General features: G+C 44.3%; 1 protein-coding gene across 1 annotated transcript in view; it reads left to right on the top strand.

Moving 5' to 3' along the window:
• ITSN2 (intersectin 2) overlaps positions 1 to 27,158 on the top strand; it is a 3,295,579-nt gene that overhangs the window by 154,659 nt on the left and 3,113,762 nt on the right. The window contains exon 4 of the mRNA XM_044063555.1: positions 9,353 to 9,449. Coding sequence (XP_043919490.1) covers positions 9,353 to 9,449 — 97 coding nt within the window. The remainder of the gene's footprint in view (positions 1 to 9,352; positions 9,450 to 27,158) is intronic.

Below are 27,158 nucleotides of genomic sequence, written 5' to 3'. Positions count from 1 at the left end.
TTGCTTTTTATACTTAAAGCTTTCTGGTGTATTTGCTTTTTTGTTGGAGGTGTAACCTTGTATTTAATTGCTTCCCATTATGACATCTGGGGTAAAAAAAACTGATGTAATGGCATTGGCTGCATGCTTTATACCCCTGACTACCTGATATGGTAAGTTTACACAACTGTACTTTCTTTCACTAGTGCCTGTAGCTAAGAGGACCTTGAAGAGTACATTGCAGTCTGTCAGATCAAATACATTGATAAGGCCCACAAATATAGCAACAACCAAATTTCTTTTATCCACATTGATAAGATATCAGAGTTCAGATGGACATCATAGTACTCCGATTACAGAAGCTTTGCTGATATAATAGAGTTGAGAGTAGGCTAGATGTCCTTCTGTTTATATGCTGCAGTATCCATAACATGAGTCCCCCTCTGGTTGACCCATACGTCCAGCCATGATACCAAAGTTAAACCGCTATTGCGAGGGTGCGTGTGACGAGCCGCATCACACAGTTTACATTGGCCATAAACTGACTTTGGGTATAAGGCGGACATCAGCATGTACCTACCTCAGAACTTTTCTGCCACCTGTTTGAATGCCAGCTCCAGTCATCACTCGCTTCAGATAGTGGTTTTTGTGCTTCAGAGAAGTACCCCATAGAGGTTTTTTGTTATCTTACTTGCTACTGTGTTAAATTTTGTGAGTTAATGTCGGCTAGGAAGGGCAAGTGTCATGTGAATGCTCTCAGACTCCCACTCTGGCTACACACTAAAGTTGCAATATGTCACATTTGTAACACATGCATTTTTTTCCTCTAACTTAACACCATTGAAGTTCACAAGTAGAAAGATGCAAAGTTATACACAGGAGAACCATTTTTTTCTAAATCTTTCTGCATGGTACCATCTTGAAATACCGTGATGTACTTAGAATTTAGAGGAAGCAGTCATTTATGTATATTAGGAAATCTATTGCACCAAAATCTTTAACACATCTCTTCTGAATTCATTTGCTCAGAATACCCCACCATGAAAATAAGTAAAAGCATAACTGGCCTTAGGCATAGGCTAACTAGCTGACCGCCTAGGGCGCCTCTCTAGTAGGGGCACTTTTACAGTATATGTTTATTTTTTTGTAGTAAAGTAATGGTTTCTTTAAAATGTGTTGACTGAATACATCAAAAACTGAAGAGTAAGACAAACTGGGAGAAAAATGAAGAAAACAAGTAATCTGGATGGTGTAGGTAGACCAGTATGGGGTCTCCAGGTGGTGGTGCTGCTGCTGTGGAGCCCTTTTACCTAGGTAGGGCACCAGTTAACCAGGCCATCCCTGTGTAATGAAGAAAACAAGTAGTCTGGATGGTGTAGGTAGGACCAGTATGGGGTCTCCAGGTGGTGGTGCTGTGGCGCCCTTTTGCCCTGGGCACCAGTTAACCAAACCATCCCTGTGTAAAACAATAACATATCAGTATTTAAAATCCACATTTTATGGAAACTGTCATATAATGTATTTCAGTACTCAGTGTTGCATATAATTTTACACAAAAAGCTTTCCTAGCCATAGAAACATAGCTCCAAAATTGGCAACTACGGCCCAGACCGCAGAATCCTTTATAAACGCATTCTATGAACACCTTCAAGAATGCATGGATCATGCAATCCCAGATAAAACCAAGACCCAATCCTCCAAAGGCAGACATCCTGTCTGGTGGACCCCAGCCATAAACAAACTATACAATAGAAGGAGGAAGCTACTACATGATAGAGCAAAATCCCAAAAAGGGAAGGCATCTCTGATCAGTATTAGGAAAAAACTACGGGCACTCATAAAATCGTCTAAGGCCAGCTTCGAGAGAAAAATTGCACAGGACACTAAGGATATTCACAAGGCTTTCTTTAGTTATGTTAGGAACCTGGGTGGGAATTCCCAGATATGCTCAGAATTAGTCCAAAATGACAAAAAATACACTGAGCCCACAGACATTGCCAACATCCTAGCTGACAGGTTCAGTGCAAACTCCCCCCCCCCACCACCACCACCACCAAAAGGGCAAATATCTATCCCAACAGAGTGCTGCCCCCCCTGACATCTCAGATGCTCAGGTAAGAGCCGCCCTCTCCAAAGCAAAAAACACAGCATCAATGGGACCAGATGGCGTCCCGGGCTGCGTCCTACATGAACTCCAAGAAGAGCTAAACCCAAACATAAAACTACTGTTCAATCTTAGCCTTACTACAGGATATGTACCCAAAGAGTGGCGTACAGCAACAGTGGTCCCTCTCCACAAAGGTGGTGACTCAACGGATCATGGAAACTATCGCCCCATAAGCCTGACTAGCTTGGTCTGCAAAGCTATGGAAAGGATCATCATGGACCTCATAAATAAAGATATTGGGGACCTACAGACACTGGATCCTACCCAGTTTGGCTTTGTTAAGGGCAGATCCTGCCTCTTAAACCTGGTCGATTTCTTTGAAACCGTCACCAAGGCCATTGACGAGGGGAAGGTGGTCCACACAGCTTACCTGGACCTCGCAAAAGCCTTCGATACAATACCCCACTCGGGCATTATAGATAAGCTCACCAGCTTAAATATAAACCCCTATGTCACTAGATGGGTTGCAAACTGGCTCAAGGACAGAACCCACATGGTTAGAATTGCTGGAGCCATGTCAGACTCCAAACCAGTTACAAGTGGCGTCCCACAAGGCTCAGTCCTGGGACCTCTCTTGTTCGGTATATATTTCTCGGTACAGGCCAACACGGAAGGACTGTGGCTGACTAAGTTCGCAGATGACTGCAAACTGGGCGCCATAATCAACTCTCCAGCCGACACAAGCATCCTCCAAAAGGGCCTCATCGAAACAGACAACTGGTGCCAGAGCCATGGCCTCAAGCTAAACGCCAAAAGTGTATAGTCATCCCTTTGGCAAAACAAAGTGCCACAAATTACCACATAGGTGGTAATCCATTAAGTACAGAAGAAGTCATTAGGGACCTGGGGACCCAAGTTGATAGCAATCTCTCATTTGACAACCACGTGGCCAAAGTGGTTAGAAAAACATTTTATATAGCCCCACCTAATCATGAAGGGATTCACATCTACATCAGGGGAGGTCATCGTGCCTCTTTACTCATCCCTCATCAGGGCCATAATTGAGTACAATGCCCCTTTTGGGATGTACCTTACCAGACACCTGCAGCAACTGGAAAGACCCCAAAAGTACCTCACCAAGAGGATCAAAGGGCTCAAACAGATGCCATATGCTGCCTGGTTAAAGAAACTCCAGCTCTACTCAGTGGCATACCGCCTGCTCCGAGGTGATCTGTGCCTGATGTATAAAGCCATGTCCAACCCGGAATTAATGGACATGCTGCACCTCAGAAAATCCAAATCCCATCGAGCTACGTGCTCGAGAGACTTGAACCTCAGCACTGAAATAAATAGGACATGCTGGAGGGACAGATTCATAACCCAGAGGCTCCCTTCACTCTGGAATAAAATCCCAGTCCAGGTTAGGCAGAGTCCCACATTGACTCTCTTCAAGAGGAATCTTGATGTGTGGATGGGAGATCGTAGGTTTACCCCGGCTATCACTTCTGTGTCACTGTTAGACAGAGGCACAGTATACTAACCTCAAAAAAAGGCATAGCAAAATTAATTTAAAATGGGTGGCGAAAGCCAAACACACTCTGGCTAGGCTTATAAATGCCCTAGGGCAGATAGCCTAGTATGAACCTATGAACCTAGGTCCTTAAGACATTATCTTTCTCCCTATTTGGCAGTCAAGTACAGTGGCACTGATCATAACTTCCACTATTGACAAGATTGTGCAAGTCAAGCATTCAAAATTAAAATGGATTATTATTAATGAAAATGTAAATTTTGATAATCATATTTAAGGTGTCTAGAAGAATAATCCAGAACTTAGCCTGATATACAAGACTAAAGCCTCTCTCATCGAAATGGTAGACTAGTCACTGCAACATTCCTTCTGCTTCCATGTGTGCTTCCTCAGTCTTCATAAATATACAGTGGTGGCAGCTGTCCAAACTAGACCAATGCTGTAACAAAGCTGCCAGATTTGCTACTGACTTAAACCACAAAACTCAACAGTATATTACTGTCTCTCAAATAAATAAATAAAATAATTGGATAAATAACTTGCTACCTATGCACAACCGAAATCAGCCTTTAAAGTGCTGACATAAACCTGTACACTTTTCATCTGTTGGCAGCCTACTCCAATGGTATACCCATGGTAGACATTTAAGATTCAAGGATCACAGCTTAACCCTAACTCCATACGTTTATAACCATGGCAAAGCCCTTTTTTTCTGTAGGTATATCTAAACACTAAAGTGATATCCCAACTGCTGTAAAACAAACTACTATCCTTTCTAGCTTCAAAATAAATTTTAAATGCTGCTTTAGTAATGCATGGCTCTACCGATGCTGGTCTCTCCTGGGAAAAATCAAGCCAATTACTGCCACATATCTGTTGCACTACCTAACCATGTTCAAGATTACACAGGGCTCTCTATCCTAGGTATTGTACTGTACAAAGACTACTATGCTATGCTGTATCTTCTTAGACTAAGCCCTACCTTTCTGCCATCTAACCTGGACCGAAACACCAAAGGCGGAGGTGTGTCCATATTCATTAAGGATATCCACACCTCCAGGCTAGTTGCCCAACATAATGCATCCGAAATTATCCAAGTGCCACGAACTTTGGGCAAAACTGCAATCCACATTGTAGCTTGCTACAGATCCCTAACTATGCCCCATGATTCCCACTGCTCTTTTCTTGATGTACTGGAAAATATTAGGGTTCAAACACCCTAATAATGGGTGATTTCAACTACCCTACCATTAATTGGGAAAACTACTCATGCACAAACTCCTTCACTCAACTCTTCCTAGAATTCATAAACTCCAATGCCCGGGATCAACTTATCCACACCCTCACCAGGGGAAGTAGTATTCTAAACCTACTCATTACCAACATGAGTGACTGGTGTTCCACACCGGAAGTCAACTCCTTGTTGGTCAGATCCGACCATAAGCTTAATCACCATAGATATCCCCATCCCGCCCCCACCCCCCCCCCCGTTAAGGAAACCACTGCAAAAAATTTATCCAAAGCCAACCTCATGCTTGTTAAGACAGAAGTGGCAAACTTCACGGCACCCATGTAGATGGACAATACAGTTATGACTGCCAAATCCTACACAAATGCACTCTATAAGCACTTACATGAGTGCAAGAATCGTCCTATCCCTAACAGAACCAAGATGCTATCCTCCAAAAAAAGAAGCCAATCTGGTGGTTCCCTGCTATAAACAAACTCTACAACAGAAGGAAGAAACCGTTGCAAAAGAGAGTAAAAACCCGTGAGTGGAGGTTCTCCCTGGTCAGCCTCAGTAAGAAGCTAGATCCCTCATAAAATCCTCCAAAGCTAGCTATGAAAACAAGATTGCCACAGATTCTAAGGACAACCACAAAGCATTCTATAGCTGTCAAGAAACTCAATGGCAACACCCAGATCTTTTCTGAGTTGCAGCACAATGGCATGAAAATTACAGAACCAGCTAATATTGCCAACATCCTGGCTGATAGGTTCAGTGCTAACTTTATCCCCCTCTCAACCCCCTAAAGGGCCCATATCCATTCCAGAAGAATGCAGAGCCCCTGAAATCACAACTGAACAGGTAAAAACTGCACTCTCCAAAGCAAAGAACACAGCATCCATGGGACTGGACAGCATCCCAGGCTGCGTTCTACACGAACTTCAGAACAAACTGGTCCCCCACCTAAGCACCATGTAAAGTCACAGCCTCACACCAGGCTTTGGTACCCACTGAATGGCGCACAGCAACAGTTATACCACTCTACAAAGGGGGAGCCACCACGGACCCCTGGAACTATCGCCCTATTAGCTTGATGAGCCTGGTCTGCAGGGCTGTGGAATGCATCATCATGGAACTCATCAACAAAGACATTGGTAACCTCCAAACTCTAGACTGCACCCAGTTCGGGTTTGTGAAAGGCAGATCATGCCTCCTGAACCTGATTGACTTCTTTGAAACAGTCATCAAAGCTGTAGATGAGGGTAAGGCAGTTTACACAGCCTATCTTGACCTCACCAAGGCTTTTGATACCATCCCCTATTCTGGTATTACAGATAAACTCACTAAACTGGGTGTAAACCCATACGTCACAAGATGGATTGCCAACTAGCCCACTAACAGAACCCACACTGTAAAAGTTGCAGGCTCCAATTCCGACTTCAAACCAGTGACAAGTGGGGTACCACAGGGTTCAGTCTTGGGTCCTCTCCTGTTTGGTATCCACTTCTCTGAAGTACGAGCTAACACAGAGGGCCTCTGGCTGACAAAGTTCGCAGATGACTGCAAATTGGGTACCATAGTAAAGTCCCCAAATGACGTAGACCTGCTACAGAAGGGCTTCACTGAGACAGATGCCTGGTGTCAGAGCCATGGCCTCAAGCTCAACGCCATAAAATGCATTGTCATCCCCTTTGGTAAAAACTCTGTACCCATGAACTACCACATATGCGGCAGTTCACTTAATGCCGAAGGTGTGATAAGAGACCTTGGGACTCGGGTGGACAGTAGTCTCTCCTTTGATAATCACATCACCACAGTAGTTAGTAAATCCTTCTGCGTGGCACACATCAAGAAAGGGTTCACATCTAGGAAAAAAGAGGTAATTGTTTCCCTCTACTCTGCTCTCATTAGACCCATTATTGAGTACAACACCCCTTTTGGAATGTACCTCACAAGACATCTGCAACAGCTAGAAAGGCCCAGAAGTACCTCACAAAGAGAATTGTGGGACTCAAACAGATGCCCTACGCTGGCCGTCTTAAAAAACAAAAAAAAAAAAACAAAAAAAAAACTCCAGCTTTACTCTGTAGCATATCGCCTACTCCGAGGTGATCTCTGCATAACATACAAAGCTATGTCAAACCCAGATCTGTTGGACATGCTACACCTAAAGAAATTACAGTCCCTTCAAGATACACGCTCTAGGGGACCTAAACCTTGTCACCACAATAAACAGAACATGCTGGAGGGATAGGAGCAAGCTACCTATCTATGTCGAGCAGAGTTCCTCATTAGCACTCTTCAAGAAAAATCTTGAGTGGATGGGAAATAGGAAATTCAACCCGGGGATAACTTCTGTGGCTCTGCTCGACAGGGGCACAGGAAAATAACTTTCTTGGGTGGCGAACGCCAGGGAACCTTGTTGGCTAGACTTATATAGGCCCTTGGGCAGATAGCCTAGTACCTACCTATGATAGTTAGTCCTGGACCATGGGTATGTGCATCTTTACTGCCTACCATCTGTAATACTGCTATAATTTTATTTAATAAAAATAAAATACACCTATTTCCGTAGTAATTGTTTAGCAGCTGCACAACAAAAGAAAGTGGTGTTACAGAGACTATCCCCCCTGATAAGGCTATACAGGTGTGATTAAATTAGTCATATAAACTGGTATCTGTTGTAATTACTGAAAAAGTTAAATAAAATGCGGGACACTTATTAATGACTTTAGCTATGAAGCTCACAGCATGATTATCAACTGCTTCTTCATATTAAAAAAAAAATCTTTTGATGATCGAAAATAGCTCTGTATTTCATACCCTGGAGATGAGTTTAATTTCAAACGATGATGGTCCAACAAACCTTTTCAGTGTGGAACACCATGCCTCATAACATTTTTAAAACTTAAAATATGGGATTCTAATCATAATGACATACAGTTAAGATTTAATATTAAAGATTATTTTAATTTTATTTAAATTTTATGTGCTTGCCAATATTGCTTTTTTAATTTGTTACTGGGTTTAGCAGTATGCTGCTGTCAATCAACTGTGGTGTGCATGAAGTGGGGGCAGTGCATCTGTTTTCTAAAGATAAATAATTGGGGATTCCCTTCACTTGATGGTGGTTCCACATCCTCAACATGCCCTTCACATTTCTTTTGTTCCTTTGTAAATGTTTTACATTTTCTCAGTTCTGATGACAACATTGTGTATACTACCAAAACCTCCAGCACTTTTACTAGAATTGAGAAACACCTGGTAAACGCACAAGCAAAACTTCTGTTTCTTTTAATTCAGCAGAGTGGCTGAAGGGCGAAACCAGTCCCTTGAAGTACCTCAAAACTTGGGCCTTAGTAATTTTAATGTTTACTGGAGTTCGGGGAGTGCCTTCTGTGTGGAGTCTGCATGTCCTCCCCGCGGTTGGGTGGGCGTTCAAAAGACATGCGTAAATGGACGTGCCTTCGTTGAAGGTTGAACGTTGAGCTGGCACATTGGCGTTAGTCAAAATCTACTGCCAATCATTAGCGGACAGGAGTTCCGCTGTGGCGACCCCTAACCGGGAAAAAGCCGAAAGACAACTGTTTAATTGGTATTTGGATTTAACTACTAGCTGTGACTGTATGTAACAGTTCTCAGTGCCTTGTTAAAAGTTTGTTACAGATCTACTAGAAGAATATGTATGTAATTGTAGTCAAGCTTAGAGTTTCTATAAGAACTTTGAGTGTAGGTTGCTTGTATGAACAGCTGTGAGAAAAAAAGGGCAGCCAGAAGATGTTGAAATAAGTGCTTTACAGTTAACTGCTTTGAGCTATCTCTGTAACACTTAATTGCATAATGCTTATTTTCAGCTCTATCAGCAGGGGCTCTTGGTATTTTTCTTCTGCCCATTATTTTTATCTGTCAGTTTGTAATATACATATTCTCTGCTTGCTGGCATATGCTATAGTAAAAAAAAAAAAAAAAAAACTAAGAGGTAATGCTAAAAGCAAATAAAGCTTGTTAGCCTTACATATACTTAATGCATATATCCCACACTCTGTGACAGATCAGTATTTAAAATAAAAATCTTAATATTTCTTAGTCCGTTAGATAGGTGGCATCTACATGTGGACCCATGAACTTGTCACTTACAGTTGAAAAGAGTACGTTGGAAATGGTTTCTATTGTTTGCTGGCTTGAATGTTTAATTATGTACTGATGAAGGGTGGTTAACCCGAAAGCTTTACCTGTTATTAAATCTTTCTTTTGGCACACAGAAGTGTTTTGAATGTTTAATTACCAGTTTCTTAAGTGTAGTAAAAAGGATCATGCGATGAGTAGTGACATCTACCGCAGTGGCATTACGTTTGCATAAAGCCATTTCTTTTTTTCCTAACTTTGTAGTTTCTATATTTTCAAACATTTTCATGGTATGAATGTAACCAAGCTGACACTGAAATTCTGCTTTGTTTAGGATAATAGATTCTCTTTTGTTAATTTTTTGTCTTTTTTTCTGTTTAAGCACTGCCTCTTTCTGGTTCCTTAAACCAGACATCTTTGGGTTTTGGAGGTACTGGAATGCAAAAAGCACAGTCACTGATTGATTTAGGATCAAGCAGGTAAGGTTTGTGACATTACAGTTTGAGTAACATTAGACTTCCCAGCCATTTACTTGGAGATTCTTCAATATACGTTTTATCTTGTACTGTATTTGTATGTATGTGAATCAGAACTTGTGTGCCCAGTAGGGACCTGAACCATCATGTCGATATGTGTTTCTTATGGACTCATTGTGAAAAAGGAAAATTCTGTTGTCACAGGAAAAGGTATCATTGCATAATTGAAAGGGTTCATAGGTTGGTACTAGGCTATCGGCCCTAGGGCCTATACAGGCCTAGCCATAACAATTCCCTGGGTAATGTTCATTGGTTTCATTGTTGCAGTCATTACTCTTGGCTTATCCTACTGGCAGGCTACCCGCAGTCGGCCTGAATTCCAAAGTCTATGTCCGGCATCGGTTGCTGTCGCCTCTTCCCTGACGTCAGTGCGCCAGGGGTATAAAAGATGCAGCCAACGCCATTTTCTTCAGTCTTTCTTGCCGCGCGGTGCCCGAAGCAAAAGCAGTTTGCAAGTGCCGGTCGGCCGACTCCTGAGATTTTCAAATCCAAATTTCAGAACCGAAGTCTTCATTAAAGCTAAGTACCCCGTTGGGGAAACTTTTTTTCTTGCTTCAGACCGATGTCAGAAAAAGTTAACAATTGTATTTCTTGTGGGAAGCAAATACCTCATAAGGATTTTCACTCTTACTGTATTCCTTGCCTAGGCCCTGATCACAACGTTGCTAGTTGTCAGTTTTGTGCTAGATTTAACCAACGCACTATTAAGCGTCAGTTCGATTTTGCATTTCATTACTTTGGCCAAAGATTTAATTATATAATGCCGTCGGAACAGCCGATGACCGGAGTTTACAAAAAACGCAAGGACAAGGAAAAGGATAGGCATCCGAGGTCCAAAACCGACGAGGCCTCCGTTAGGCCAGTCGCCGGTTCTCAGTGAGGTGCTTTCTCAGCCCCTGGCGCCCGCTACCTCAGAGCCACAGGCCGCTTCCGACTCTCACATGGAGCCGACTGGGCCTCTGGATACTCAAGGTATTGGACACTTGGAAATCATTCCCTCAAATTGGTCCGGAGCCGCTGAGCAGGCATCGGCTTCTGAGGGTATCTTCAGACCTACACAGTTATATGTTAAACCATCTTCAGCTTCAAAGACTAAAGCAGCTCTAAAGACAAAGAAACAAGTACAGCATTCTCCTACTCAGGCTTCCATGCCTAAAAAACAGATGCTTAAAATGGCCAAAGACCTAATTACTTTGATCAGGGGTTCCCATCCCCCTCCTGATAAGAGGCCTAGGCAAGAGACAGAATATGATTCTTCTGATCAGATTTCCATTTCCTCTGATTCCTCTTCCGAACAGGATTGTACTATGCCTCCCTATGAGGACTCTGATGCTGAAGAATCCATTCCTTCAGCCTCTCCTCCTGAGGATTATTCTTTTCCGGGAACCCTGTATACCATGAGGGAGCATTTCCACTGGGAGAGCCAGGATTACTCCGAATATAAGAAAAGGCTTAGACTAGAGACTTTCAGCTACTTCCTCAGCACAGGCCCCTTGCTATTCCACCTGTTCTAGACATTGTAGATGATGTATTTTCAGAGTCCGGCCTGTCCCCTGACTCTTTACCCCCCTGCACCTGCTAAGCCAGACAGATACTACAGGGTCCCGGATTCTCATAAATTCCTATATTAAAACCCCACTGCAGACCCAGAAACTGTTTCTCAGGTTCCTAAAGGGGTCAAAGTAACCACTGCAAAAAAACCTGTCCCCTCTGATTAGGGATTCTAGGGCACTGGACAGATGGGGGGAAAAAGTTTGCACTTCTGCTACCTTGGCTGGCTGTAAGGGCTTTAATTTGTCCGTTTCATATGCTTAAATATCAGCAATACTTAATGTCACTGCTTAAACAGAAAATGTTGACAAGTAATGAATGTTCAGAGAACAAAGAAATGCAGGATTTATTGCATGCAACAGAACAAGTGGGAAAGCATACTTTGCAATGTGGTTATGATTCACTGGAGGCCTCTTGCAGGGCCACTGTTACAGGTTCTGTTATTAGAAGGCATGCTTGGTTAAAGGAACAGAATCTGCCTGATCATGTTAAAGCAAAATTATTAGATGCCCCATTACAGCATGATACTTTGCTGCTAAAGCAGAAGAGGTGTTGAAGAAAATGGAGGATAAAGCGAAATCCATGCAGACAGTTAAGGATTTCTTACAGGTACAGCCACCCAGATTTAGCAGGAACTGGCCTTCTAAAAATTGGTCCTTTCCAGTGTCAGACAGACCTCAGAGGCAGATCTCAGCCCCAAGGCTCATACAGGCCTAAACAATGGGGTGCTCCTACCTCCAAAAGCGGAGAAGACAAATCACAACCTTACAGGAAACAGTCCCAATGTGACTTTCCTCTGCCAGATCCAAGCACTTTTCTTTTGGCAGCCCCCTTAGGGGGAAAAGTAGCACTTTTTTCGTCAAATTGACAAATGGTTACCAAAGACAAATGGGTCCTGAACATAGTGTCCCAAGGCTACAGGTTCCATTTTCGCACCCTCCCAAGGGCAAAAGTTATGCCACACCTGCCACACAATCAATGGGCAGAGGCACAAAAGCAAATTACAGCCCTCATGGACATGAGGGCCATTCAACATGTACCACAACAAGAGCAGGGGCAAGGATTCTACTCCAGACTTTTCTTAGTGCCCAGAAAGCACAAAACCTGGAGACCAATACTGGATCTGTCTATACTAAACACATTTCTGGAGGTTCCAAAATTCAAGATGTTGACTCTACAGCAGCTGCTGCCCATGCTGGCCAAGAAGGCTTGGCTCGTGACTTTGGACCTAAAAGAGGCATACCTGCATGTCCCAATCAGACAATCTTGCAGAAGATACCTCAGATTCATAGCTGGCTCAATGCACTACCAATTCTCTGCACTGGCCTTTGGCTTATCTATTGCGCCCAGGGTCTTCACAAAATGCCTGGCACCAGTAATTGCATTTTGCAGGCAAAGAAGAATTCAAATATATCCCTACTTGGACGACTGCCTTATTCAAGCAGAGACCAAAGACATTCTTCTAAAGCGTCTGGTGTTTGTAAAAATATTGCTAATTTGCCTAGGGTACACAGTAAACGAAAAGAAGTAAAAACTAGTGCCCTCACGAGATAATATTCCTGGGTGCCAGCTTAAATACAACGGCCCAGATGGCTTATCTCACGCCAGACAAACAAAGACAACTGACTCAGTACTTTCAATTGATGGCAACAAAAACCCAACTTCTTGCAAGAAAAATTCTGCAGGCCTTGGGGTTCATAGTGTCCTGCATACTACTAATACCATATGCCAGACTGTCCAGGTTACCCACCCACCATCCCCCTTTTTCTTTGCTGGGATTTATCTGTACTTCTCTATCCTATACAACCTATGTGGTGTATTTGCTTGTAGATGAAGGAAATGTTTATTTTTGTGCATGCATACTTATTGGCATAATTTTCAGCCTACCAATTTGGGGGCACCTGACATCTGGGGCAAGAAAAACTGAAGAAAATGGCGTCGGCTGCATCTTTTATACCCCCTGGCGCACTAACGTCAGGGAAGAGGCGACAGCAACCGATGCCAGACCTTGACTTTGGAATCCAGGCCAACTGTGGGTAGCCTGCCAGCAGGATAATCAAAGGGTAATGACTGCAACAGTGAATACACTCTAACATCTACATTTATGGTAGGTACACAACTGTACTTTTCTTCCCACAGTATTTACTTCCCTGGACCCCTATCAAGCAGGGCGACTGATGTGATCACCAGGGTGAATTTCCTATCTCCCATCCAGTCGTCAAGGTTCCTTTTGAAGAGGGCCAAGGAGGCACTCTGCTTGACATGTATCGGCAGTCAATTCCAGAATATGAGCAGTCTCTGGGTCAGGAACCTATCTCTCCAGCATGTTTTGTTCATTGTGATGACAAGGTTTAGATCCTTGGAGCATGTGGCTCTGAGGGATTGCAGTTTCTTTTAAGTGGAGCATGTCCAGCAGGTCATGGTTTGACATGCCTTGTATGTTAAGCAGAGATCTCCTCTGAGTAGACGATATGCCACATAGTATAGCTGGAGTTTTTTTAGATGGTCACCATAGGGCATCTGCTTTAGGCCTATGATTCTTTTAGTGAGGTATTTCTGCGGCCTTTCCAGCTGTTGCAGATGTCTTGTGAGGTGCATACCAAGCGGGGCATTGTACTCAATAATGGGTCTAATGAGGGATGAGTACAGTGGGACAATGACCTCCATTTTACTGGATGAAAAGCCCTTAGTGATGAGGTGTGCCACATAGAAGGATTTCCTGACTGTTCTGGTGATGTGATTTTCAAAGGTGAGACCACTGTCCACCTGTGTCCCTAAGTCTCTCATCACACTTTTGGTGATTAGTGTAACTGCCAGCTATGTGGTAATTCATGAGTACATGTTTTTTCCCCAAAGTAGATAACTATACATTTCTGGGCATTATGCTTGAGCCAATGGCTCTGGCACCAAGCATCTGTTTCTGTAAGGCCCTTTTATAGACTATCCACATAATTTGGGGAATCAATAATGGCTCCCAGTTTGCAGTCATCTGCAAACATTGTTAGCCAGAGTCCCTTAGTGTTGACCTGTACTTCAGAGAAGTAGATGCCAAACAAGAGTGGTCCCAGGACTGAACCCTGAGGTACTCCACTTGGCAATTGTCTGGAGTTGGATTTGGAGTCTGCTACTTTTACAGTCTGGGTTCTGTCAGTAAGCTAGTTGGCAACCCGAGTGACGTAGGGATTTATGCCCAGCTTAGTAAGTTTCTCAAAGATTCCAGAGTGGGGGATGATGTCAAAGGCCTTGGCGAGGTCCAGATAGGCTGTGTGGACTGCCTTACCCTCGTCCACGGCTCTGGAGACTGATTTGAAGACGTCAGTCAGGTTCAGGAGACAAGATCGGCCCTTCACAAACCCAAACTGGGTGGGGTCCAGTGTTTGAAGGTTGCCAATGTCTTTGTTTATAAGTTCCATGATAATGGGTTCCATGCCCTTGCAGATCAGGCTCATCAGACTGATGGAACGGTAGTTCCCGGGAGCCAAGGTGGATCCTCCCTTGTGGAGTGGGATAACTGTAGCTGTGCACCACTCAGTGGGCATGAAGCCTGAGGTGAGGCTATGATTAGACATGACACTTAGGTGAGGTGCCAGTTCATTTTGTAGTTCATGTAGTACACAGCCCAGGATGTCATCTGGTCCCAGGGATGCTGTATTCTTAGCTTTGGGGAGTGTGTTTTTTACCTGTGTGGCTGTGATTACCGGAATTTGGCAGTCTTTGGTATTGAGATGGGCCCTTTAGGGGGGTGAGAGGGGGTGAAGTTGGCACTAAATCGATCTGCCAGGATATTGGCAGTATCCTTGGGATCAGTATGTTTAATGCCATTCTGTTGTAGCTCAGTGCAGATTTGAGCATTGCCATTTAGATTCTCGACATAACTATAGAATGCCTTGTGGTTGTCTTTGGAATCTTTGGCAATTTTATTTTCATAACTAGCTTTGGAGGATTTTATGAGGGATCTCAGCTTCTTACTGAGGCTGGTAAGGGAGTTTTTTGCATCCTGGGTTTTTCCTCTCTTCTGCAACAGTTTCTTCCTTCTGTTGTATAGTTTGTTTATGGCAGGCGACCACCAGATTGGCTTCCTTTTTTTTGGAGGAGAGCATCTTGGTTCTGTTTGGGATGGCACGATTCATGCACTAGTGGATGTGCTCATACAGTGCCTTAGTGTTGGATTCAGCAGTCGCACTTTCAGCTCCCGTCTGCATGGGTGTCATGAAGTTTGTCACTTCTGCTTGAGTAGCATGAAGTTGGCTTTGGAGAAGTTTTTTTATTGAGGTTTCCTTACTGGGGGTGGGGGTGGGATGTGGATGTCAAGGGTGATTAGCTTATGGTCAGACCTGACCAATGAGAGGACGACCACTGGTGTGGAACGTCTATGTCCCATGTTGGTAATAACCAGGTCTAGGATATTGGAGCCCCTGGTGGGACACTGGATTAGTTGATCCAGGGTATTGGAATTTATGAATTCCAAGAACCGTTGGGAAAAGGTATTGGTACCCGAGTAGTTTTCCCAGTAAATGGCAGGGTTGTTGAAATCACCAGTATTAGGGTGTTTGGTTGTATCTTAATATTTTCCAGTATGTTTAGAAAGGTGTAGTGAGAATCTTGGAGCATGGTTGGGGATCTGTAGTAAGCTACAATTTGGATTGCAGTCTTACCTAGTGTTAGTTGCACCTGGAGAATTTCAGTTGCATTGTGCTGGGCAACTAGCCTGGAGGTATGAGTATCCTATGTGAATATGAACACTCCTCACCTTTAGTGTTTTGGTCTTGGTTTGGTGGCTGAAAAGTGTTGTAAGAGTTGTAGCCTGGTATTGCAGGGGTGCTCTCTAGAGCCTTGAACCAGGTCTCAGTTACTGTACAGATATCGATGATCATTGTGTTTCACTGCTGCAGTCTTTACACTTGGGTTATCCTGCCGTCAGGCGGTCCCGCAGTCGGCCAGAGTTCCAAAGTCTTGGTCTGGTGTCGGTTGCTGTCACTTCTTCCCCTGACGTCAGTGCGCCAGGGGTATATAAGATGCAGCCGACGCCATTTTCTTCAGTCTTTCTTGCCGCGCGGTGCCTGAAGCAAAAGCAGTTCGCAAGTGCCGGTCGGCCGACTCCTGAGATTTTCGAATTCGAATTTCAGAACCAAAGTCTTCAATAAAGCTAAGTACCCCGTTGGGGAAACTTTTTCTTGCCTCAGACCGATGTCAGTAAATAATTGCATTTCTTGTGGGAAGCAAATACCTCATAAGGATTTTCATTCTTACTATATTCCATGCCTAGGCCCAGACCACGACGTCACTAGTTGTCGTTTTTGTGCTAGTTTTAACAAGCGCACTATTAAACGGTTTGATTTTGCTCGCCATTATTTTGGCCGAAGGTTCAATTATACCATGCCATCGGAACAACCGACGACCGGAATACACAAAAAATGCAAAGACAAAGATAAGGACAGGCATCCGAGGTCCAAAACTGACGATGAAGCCTCTTCTAGGCCAGTCACCGGTTCTCAGTGAGGTGTATTTGCAGCCCCGGACACCCGCTACCTCAGAGCCACAGGCCGCCTCCGACTCCCACGTGGAGATTTCTAGGCCTCTGGAAACTCAAGGTATTGGGCCTATGGAAATTAACCCCTCAGATGGGTCCGGAGCCGCTGAGCAGGCATCGGCTTCTGAGGCTGTTTTCAGACCTTCACAGCTTACCATCAGAACAACAACCAAGTCTAAAACTCCATTAAAGACAAAGAAACAAGTACAGCATTCACCTGGACAGGCCTCCATGCCTAAAAAACAGATGCTCAAAATGGACGAAGACCTAATTACTCTGATCAGGGGTTCCCATCCCCCTCCTGATAAAAGGCCTAGGCAGGATACAGACTATGATTCCTCTGACCAGGTTTCCATTTCTTCTGATTTCTCTTCAGACCAGGGATACTCTTTACCCCCCTATGAGGACAGTGATGCTGAAGAATCTATCCCTTCAGCCTCTCTTCCTTAGGATTACTCTTTTGGGGAAACTTTACATACCATGAGGGAGCATTTCCATTAGGAGAGGCAGGATTATTCAGAATCCAAGAAAAGGCTCAGAGATTTTCTTTTATTGCCTCAGGACAGGCCCCTTGCTAATTCCGCCTGTGTTAGATATTCTGGATGATGTGTTCTCTGAATCCAGTTTAACCCCTGATTCTTTGCCCCCAGCACCAGTCAAGCCAGATAGGTACTACAGAGTCCCTGACTCTCACAAATTTCTTTATAAAAACCCTGCTGCTGACCCAGAAATATTTCCCAGGGTCCCAAAGGGGTAAAGGCTTCCACTGCTAAAAATCCAGTTCCCTCTGACAGGGATTCTAGAGCATTAGATAGATGGGGGAAGAAAGTTTACACTTCTGCAACTTTAGCAGTAAGGGCTTTAAATTGCCATTTCCACATGCTTAAATACCAACAGTATTTAATGTCTCTGTTAAAACAGAAAATTATTACAAGCTCAGAAGGTCCTGACTATAAGGAAATGCAGGATTTATTGCATGCAGCTGAACAAGTGGGAAAACATACTCTGCAATGTGGTTTTGATTCATTAGAGGCTTCTTGTAGAGCCGCAGTTACAGGATCTGTGATTCGAAGGCATGCTTGGTTAAAAGAACAAGGTTTACCTGATCATGTTAAGGCAAAATTATTGGATGCTCCTTTACAGCATGATATCTTGTTTGGTGTTAAGGCAGAAGAGGTATTAAAGAAAATGGAGGATAATGCAAAATCTATGCAAACAGTGAAGGATTTCTTACAGGTACAGCCACCTCGATTTAGCAGAAATTGGCCCTTCTAGAAATTGGTCCTTTCCAGTGTCAGCCAGACCACAAAGAGGCAGATACAGACGCACAAGAGGCAGATCTCAGCCCCAAGGCTCTTACAGACCACGACAGTGGGGTGCTTCTACCCCAAAAGGAGGAGAAGACAAGTCACAACCTTATAGGAAACAGTCCCAATGACTTCCCCCTTCACATGCCAAGCACTTACGTTTTGGCAGCTCCCTTAGGGGGAAAACTAGCTCTTTTTTCACAAAATTGGCATATAGTCACTCAAGACAAATGGGTTCTGGATATTGTGTCTCAAGGTTACAGGTTCCACTTTCACACACTACCAAGGCCAAAAGGAATGCCAGACCTGCCGCAGAATCAATGGGCAGAGGCACAAAAACAAATTACAGCCCTCATGGACATGAGAGCTATTCAAAAAGTGCCACAACAGGAACAAGGACAAGGATTTTACTCAAGACTTTTCTTGGTCCCCAGAAAGGACAAAGCCTAGAGACCCATACTGGACCTATCTACTCTAAATACTTACCTGGATGTTCCGAAATTCAAAATGTTGACACTACAGCAACTTCTTCCCATGCTGGGCAAGAAGGCTTGGCTTGTTACTTTAGACCTCAGAGGCATACCTGCATGTCCCAATCAGACAACCTCATATTCATAGCTGGCACAATGCATTACCAGTTCTCTGCACTGCCCTTTGGCTTATCTACTGTGCCCAGGGTCTTCACAAAATGCCTGGCACCAGTAATTGCATTTTGCAGACAAAAAGGAATTCAAATATATCCCTACTTGGACGTCTGTCTTATTCAAGCAGAGAGCAAGGACATTCTTCTAAAGCATCTGGCGTTTGTAAAAAGATTGCTAATTTGCCTAGGGTACACAGTAAACGAAAAGAAGTCAAATCTAGTGCCCTCAGAAGAGATAATATAGGGTACCAGCTTAAATACAACGGCCCAGATGGCTTATCTCACGCCAGACAAAGACAACTGACTCAGTACTTTGAATTGATGGCAACAAAAACCCAACTCCCTGCAAGAACATTCTTCAGGCCTTTGGGTTCATGGCGTCCTGTATACTACTAATACAATATGCCAGACTGCATATGAGGAAATTACAATGGTACCTAAAAAGTGTTTGGACTCAACACTGTCACAGTTTGGAAACAGTAATGCCACTTATTCCATGTCTACAACAGGAGTTTCGATGGTGGGCACAGGCATGTCACCACAACAAGGGACAGCCTTTCACTTTACCCACAGCCAGGCAGACACTAACAACAGATGCTTCAAATTACGCTTGAGGAGCAGACATGGCAAGAAAATGTATTCAGGGCAAGTGGGCCGCAGACCAAATGCATCTTCATATCAATCAAAAAGAGATGCTAGCTGTACAAAATGCCCTAACAGCTTTCAAGGACCTTCTGCATCCAGGACAACTATTACTAAAGACGGACAACACCACAGTTGTGTGGTACATAAACAAGCAAGGGAGCACTCATTCCTATCCCCTCTGCAGACAAGCCATGACTTTGTGGAACACAGCACTGACCTATCAAGTTCTTCTGCAAGCACAATTCCTGTCAGGAAAGAAAAAAATACTCTGGCAGATGACTTAAGCAGAAACATCTTGGATCCTCACGAGTGGAAATTAAATCCACAAGTATTCAGCATAACACAAAAATGGGGATGCCCAGACTTAGATCTTTTTGCCTCCCCTCTGAACTGCCAACTACAGAAATTCTGCACAAGGACTTACCACACACAAGCATGGAAAGTGGATGCTCTCTTGTTCAGCTGGAAAACCCTAAACGTTTATGCCTTCCCACCACTGCCTCTCGTTTCAAAGGTACTCCTAAAAGCCAGACAAGAAGGGCCACGGCAGCACTGGTACCCAATCTTAAATAACTTGGCTCAAGGCCCAGCATGGATTTTACCTCAAATTCCTCATCTTCTGGCTCAACAAAACAATCAGATCCTGCACATCCAGCTCAAAATTTTAAACCCGGCTGCATGGCAGATTACTTAGCCAAGCAGCCAACACCTCTCTCTCTAAAGCTGTTATGGATGTCATTTCGGAGGCCAGGAGGCCCAGCACCAGGAAATCCTATTCAGAAAATTGGAAGAGATTCTGCGCCTGGAACCAGGCTCAAAGCTTTGACCCTCAGATATTACAGTACTTAACTGAGATGCTGGACAAAGGCCTATTCTTTTCATCCATTAAGATCCACGCCTATGCCATCTCAGCTCATTACAACACGGATCCTCCTATTTTCTCTCATCCATTATTAAAACAGTACGTCAGAGGGGCCAAAAACATGACCGCCCCGGAGAGCACCAACACCAATTTGGGACCTCAACTTTGTCTTGGAAAAATTAACTTTACCTCCTTTTGAGCCAGCCAATTCAGCAGAATTAAAATGTGTCATGAAAAACTGCTCTGCTTCTGGCAATAACCTCAGCACGAAGAGTCTGAGAGTTACAGGCACTAATGGCAGTGGAACCTTTCATCATTTTTCATCAGGTCAGGGTTTCTTTAAGAACAAACCCCACATTTATGCCAAAGATGGTATCCAGTATGGCTCTTAACCAAACTATTCACTTGCCAACATTTTATCCAAATCCCCAGAATAAAGGGGAGAGACTTCTGCACTCATTGGACATACACAGGCAGATGTTCATCGTGTTACCCTGCTGCAGTCATCACACTTGGGGTTATCCTGTCATCAGGCGGTCCCGCAGTCGGCCTGAATTCCAAAGTCTTGGTCCGGCGTCGGTTGCTGTCGCTTCTTCCCTGATATCAGTGTGCCAGGGGTATACAAGAGGCATCCGACACCATTTTCTCCAGACTTTCTTGCCACGCGGTGCCCGAAGCAGAAGCAGTTCGCAAGTGCTGGTCGGCCGACACCTGAGATTTTCGAATCGAATTTCAGTCCGAAGTCTTCAAAGCTAAGTACCCCGTTGGGGAACCTTTTCTTGCCTCAGTCCGATGTCAGAAAAAGTTAACAATTGCATTTCTTGTGGGAAGCAAATACCTCATAAGGACTTTCATTCTTATTGTATACCTTGCCTAGGCCCAGACCACGACGTCACTAGTTGTCGGTTTTGTGCTAGGTTCAATAAGCGAACTATAAAGCGACGCTTTGATTTCGCACGACACTACTTTGGTAGGAAATTTAATTATACTATGCTGTCGGAGCAACCGACTACTGGCGTGCATAAAAAATGCAAAGATAAAGACAGGCAGCCTAGATCCAAGCCAGACTCCGAGGCCTCGGCTGGGCTGGTCTCCAGTTCTCCGGTTTTCAGTGAGGCGCCTACGCAGCCCCTGACGACCGCAGAATTGGAACCCCAGACCGCTTCGGATTCTCAAGCAAGAGAGTTCTAGGCTGACGCAGCCATTTTCTTTAGGCCCTACCAACAACATTGCAGAAGGAGAAGCCGGTGCTGCCGAAACACCTTCGGTTTCAGAAGGTGTCTTCAGACCAACTACTCTCACCATTAAATCTTATGCTAAGCTTAAGACTTCTCTAAAACCAAAAAAGACTGCACATCAGTCTCCAGTTCAAGGCCCCATGCCTAAGAAACAGATGCTTAAAATGGCTGAAGATTTGATTTCTTTAATCCGGGGTTCCCAAACCCCCCCCCCCAGACAAAAGGCCTAGACAAGAGGAGGATTATGCCTCCTCTGATCAAGTGTCTATTTCCTCAGGCTCCTCTGAGGAACAGGATTACTCCTTTCCCCCTTACGAAGATTCTGATGCTGAAGATTCCATTCCCTCAGCATCTCCCCCAGGGAACATTTCCACTGGGAAGGTCAGGACTACTACGACTCAAAGAAAAGGCTCTGAGAGTTGCTTTTACTCCCCCAGCACAGACCACTTGCTATCCCTCCAGTTTTAGACATTGTGGATGATGTTTACTTAGAGTCTAGTCTAAATCCAGATTCTCTGCCTCCTGCTCCAGCCAAACCAGATAGATATTATAGAGTGCCTGACTCACACAAATTCCTTTACAAAAGCCCTGTTGCTGACCCAGAGACCATCTCCCAGGGTCCCAAAGGGGCTAAGGCTTCTATGGCTAAAAATCCTGTACCCTCTGAAAGGGACTCCAGAGCACTAGATAGGTGGGGGAAGGTTTACACCTCAGCAACTCTAGCTATGAGAGCACTAAATTGTCAATTTCACATGCTGAAATACCAGCAATTCCTAATGTCTCAAATAAAACAAAAGATGAGAACGCACCCTCAACAGTCTGAATTCAAAAAAATGCTGGATCTGTTGCATGGAGCTGAACAGGTGGGCAAACATACTTTACAATGTGGATTTGATTCCTTGGAAGCTTCCTGTAGAGCAGCTGTTACTGGGTCTGTTATACGTAGGCATGCTTGGTTAAAGGAACAAACTCTGCCTGATCATGTGAAAGCAAAGTTACTAGATGCACCCTTACAGCAGGATGTCTTATTTGGGGTTAAAGCAGAAGAGGTTTTAAAGAAAGTGGAGGATAAGGCAAAATCTATGCAGACGGTCAAAGATTTCTTACAGGTACAACCCCCACACTTCAGCAGAAATTGGCCAGCAAAAAATTGGTCCTTTCCAGCTTCTGACAGACCACAGAGGGGTAAATACAGACACCCAAGGGGCAGAGGACAAGCACAAATCTCTTACAAACCTCGCCAATGGGGCACTGCAATACAGAAGGGAGGAGAAGACAGGTCCCAAACTACTAGAAGACAAACACAATGACTTAAACCTCAAGCTGCCAAGCAAAAATCTCTTGGCAGCTCCCTTGGGAGGAAAATTAGCATTATTTATAGACAACTGGCGCATCATCACAAAGGACAAATGGGTCCTAGACATTATCTCACAAGGATACAGATTCCATTTCCACACCTTGCCAAGGATAAAAGGAATGCCAAACTTGCCACGAAATCAATGGGCAGAGGTGCAAAAACAAATTACAGCTCTCATGGACATGAGAGCCATTCAACTGGTACCTACACAGGAACAAGGCCAAGGATTTTACTCGAGGCTCTTTCTAGTCCCCAGAAAGGACAATGCTTGGAGACCCATTCTGGACCTTTCAATTCTAAACACCTTCTTGCAAGTACCCAAATTCAAGATGCTAACATTACAGCAGCTTCTTCCCATGTTGGGCAAGAAAGCTTGGCTAGTAACGTTGGACCTCATGGAGGCATACCTGCATGTCCGTATCAGACAAAATTGCAGAAGATACCTCCATTTCATTGCAGGTTCAACCCATTACCAATTCTCTGCACTGCCCTTTGGCTTATCTACTGCACCCAGTGTCTTCACAAAATGCCTGGCACCAGTAATTGCCTACTGCAGACAGAGGAATTCAAATATACCCATACCTGGACAACTCCCTTATCCAAGCAGAAAGGAAGGACATTCTTACAACATCTGACTTTTGTAAAACACCTTCTAAGTTGCCTAGGGTACAAAGTAAACGAAAAGAAATCAAAACTAGTGTCCTCACAAAATATGACATTCCTGGGAGCCAGCTTGAATACAACTGCCCAGATGGCTTATCTGATTCCAGACAAACAACTACAACTAACTCAATACTTCAAAATAATGGCAACAAAGACCCAACTCCCTGCAAGAAAAATTCTGCAGGCCTTGGGCTTCATGGCATCTTGTATACTACTAATACCATTTGCAAAACTGCATATGAGGAAATTACAATGGTACCTAAAAAGCATATCGACTCAACACAGCCACAGCTTGGAAACAATGATACCTCTCATTCCCTGCCTTCAACAGGAGTTTCTATGGTGGTCACAGGCATGTCACCTCAACAAGGGTCAGCCTTTCACCTTACCCCCAGCCAGGCAGACTATGACAACAGATGCATTGGACTATGCCTGGGGGGGCACACATGGCAGGACGGTGCGTTCAAGGCATATGGACTGCAGATCAAAGGAATCTGCACATCAATCAAAAAGAAATGCTAGCTGTACAGAATGCTGTGTCAGCCTTCAGGGACCTCTTACATCCAGGACAGCTTATAATAAGGACAGACAACACCACAGTAATGTGGTACATAAACAGACAAGGGGGTACACACTCCTACCCTCTATGCAGGCAAGCAATGACCTTGTGGAACACAGCACTGGCTTACCAAGTTCAATTACAAGCTCAATTCCTGCCAGGAAAAAAGAACACATTGGCAGACGACCTAAGCAGAAACATCATGGATCCCCACGAGTGGAAACTGGATCCACAAGTATTTGCAATGATAACTCAAAAATGGGGGCGCCCAGACATAGACCTGTTTGCCAACCCCCAAAACCATCAGCTTTCAAAATTTTGCACAAGGACATTTCACCATCAAGCTTGGAAAGTGGACGCACTCTCATTCAGTTGGAAAATGCTGACAGTATATGCCTTTCCTCCATTGCCCCTTCTCACAAAGGTGCTGCTGAAAGTCAGGATGGAGAGACCTCTAATGATGCTCATTGCCCCGAACTGGCCACGCCAGCACTGCTACCCACTACTAAGGAACATGGCCCAGGGCCCACCATGGATTTTACCACAAATTCCTCATCTACTCACACAGCAAGATAGTCAGATTCTACACAGCCAGCTCAAAACCTTAAATGTGGCTGCATGGCACATCACCTAAGCAACCAGCCAGCCCCTCTTTCACAAGCTGTTATGGATGTCATTCTGGAGGCCAGGAGGCCCAGCACCAGGAAAGCCTACTCAGACAAATGGAAAAGATTTTGTGCCTGGAACCAAGCTAAAGGCCAAAATTCCCTTCAGCCGGACATGCCTCAGATTCTACAATATTTAACTGAGATGTTACACAAAGGGCTTTCTTTTTCATCTATTGAAGTCCACGCCTCAGCTATTTCAGCTCACTACAACACGGATCCTCCCTTATTTTCACATCCACTTCTAAGGCAGTATCTCAGAGGGGCAAAAAACATTAGGCCTCCCAGGAGAGCGCCAACACGAACTTGGGACCTAAATTTTGTTCTGGAAAAACTTACGCTGCCACCTTTTCAGCCAGCTTTCTCAGCTGACTTAAAGTTTATATCATGGAAGACTGCCCTTCTGCTAGCAATTACTTCAGCCAGAAGAGTCTCAGAGCTAAAGGCACTAATGGCAGTAGAGCCTTTCCTCATTTTTCAGCAAGACAGAGTCTCTCTACGAACTAACCCCTCCTTTATGCCAAAGGTGGTATCCAATGTGGCTCTAAATCAAACCATCCACTTTACCCACCTTCTTTCCAAATCCACAGAACAAAGGAGAAAGACTCCTGCATTCATTGGACATTCACAGGCAACTACGTTACTACTTGGATAAAACTAAGGCTTTCAGAAAATCTGACCAACTTTTTGTATCCTATGCTACAGCATCACAAGGAAAGGCTATCTCAAAACAGACCATTTCCAAATGGATAGGACATTGCATACGTTTTTGCTACACCCATCATGGAAAACCAGTTCCTGCTAGCATAAGGCCCCACTCCACCAGGGCAGCAGCTACATCTACAGCCTTCCTCGGGGGGGGTGCCAACCAAGGATATTCTGGAAGCTGCAACTTGGAGTTCAGTACACACCTTCACCAAACACTATCACTTACCTCTTTACTCTAAGACTAGAGCTGGCTTTGCCACTGCAGTTTTGCAGGGCCTTCTAGCCTCCTCTAACCCTGTTTGACTCCACCTCCCATCCTTAGCTTTGGGATTCTACCCAAGTGTGATGACTGCAGCAGGGGTAACACGATGAACATAGTACAGTTTTGTACCTACCATAAATGTAGATGTTCGTGTGTATACCCTGCTGCAGACCCCAGGTTACCCTCCCTCCATCCCCTCTGACCTAACTAAAACCTTTCAGTATCTTAAAATCTGTTAACCTTTGTGGTGTATTTGCTTATAGCTGGAGGGATGTTTTGTTTGTGCTAAGCTTTTATTATTGGTACTACCTACTGACCATTTTTTTTGGGGGGGGGGGGGCACCTGACATCTGGGGCAAGAAAAACTGAAGAAAATGGCGTTGGATGCCTCTTATATACCCCTGGCGCACTGACGTCAGGGAAGAAGCGACAGCAACCAACGCTGGACCAAGACTTTGGAATTCAGGCCGACTGCGGGACCGCCAGACGACAGGATAAACCAAGTGTGATGACTGCAGCAGGGTATACACTCGGAACATCTACATTTATGGTAGGTACAAAACTGTACTTTACGCTTCTACTTTGACAAAATAAAAGCTTTCAGGAAAACTGAGCAATTGTTTGTAGCATATGCTGCAGGATCACAGGGAAAGGCTATTTCAAAACAGACCATTTAAAAGTGGATAGGACACTGTATCCGTTTCTGCTACACACAGCATGGAAAAAACTGTACCTAGCAACATTAGGCCACATTCCACCAGGGCAACAGCCACTTCAATTGCCTACCTTAGAGGAGTACCTACCAAGGATGTTTTGGAAGCTGCAACTTGGAGTTCAGTGCACACCTTTACCAAGTATTACCACTTGCCTCTTTACTCTAAATCCAGAGCTGGCTTTGCCACTGCAGTGCTGCAGGACCTCATAGCCACCCCGAATCCATTATAGACCCAGCCACCCAATCTCAGCTTTGGGATTCAACCCAAGTGTAATGACTGCAGCAGTGAAACACGATGAACATAGTACAGTTTTGTACCTACCATAAATGTAGATGTTCGAGTGTATTCACTGCTGCAGTCCAGGTTACCCACCCTCCATCCCCACTTTCTTAGCTGGGACTTATCTATACCTTTCTACCCTATACAACCTATGTGGTGTATTTGCTTGTAACTGAAGGTATTGTTTTATTTTTTTATGTATGTTTTATTGGCAATATGTAATGCCTACCTATTTGGGGGCACCTGACATCTAAGGCAAGAAAAACTGAAGAAAATGGCATCGGCTGCATCTTATATACCCCTGGTGCACTGACGTCAAGGAAGAAGCGACGGCAACCGATGTCTGACCAAGACTTTGGAACTCTGGCCGACTGCGGGGACCGCCTGACAGCAGGATAACCCAAGTGTAATGACTGCAGCAGTGAATACACTCTAACATCTACATTTATGGTAGGTACAAAACTGTACATGTTCTTCGTCTTCCATTGCTGCAGTCCTTACTATTGGGTATAGTCCGCATCCAGTCGGCCCGAATACCAGAGTATAAGGCTGACGTCGGTCAGGGCGCATTAGACTGACGTCAGTACGTCAGGGTACTAATGCGCATGACCGGCGTCATATCCTCAGTCTTTTTTGCCGCGAGATCCGATGCAGAAGCAGTTTTGCG

The sequence above is a fragment of the Protopterus annectens genome, chromosome 2.part1 (assembly GCF_019279795.1).
Source record: "Protopterus annectens isolate FY-2018-M chromosome 2.part1, PAN1.0, whole genome shotgun sequence".
NCBI lineage: Eukaryota > Metazoa > Chordata > Ceratodontiformes > Protopteridae > Protopterus > Protopterus annectens.
Note: the sequence above shows the minus strand (reverse complement) of the source record. Positions and strands in the feature narration are given on the sequence as shown.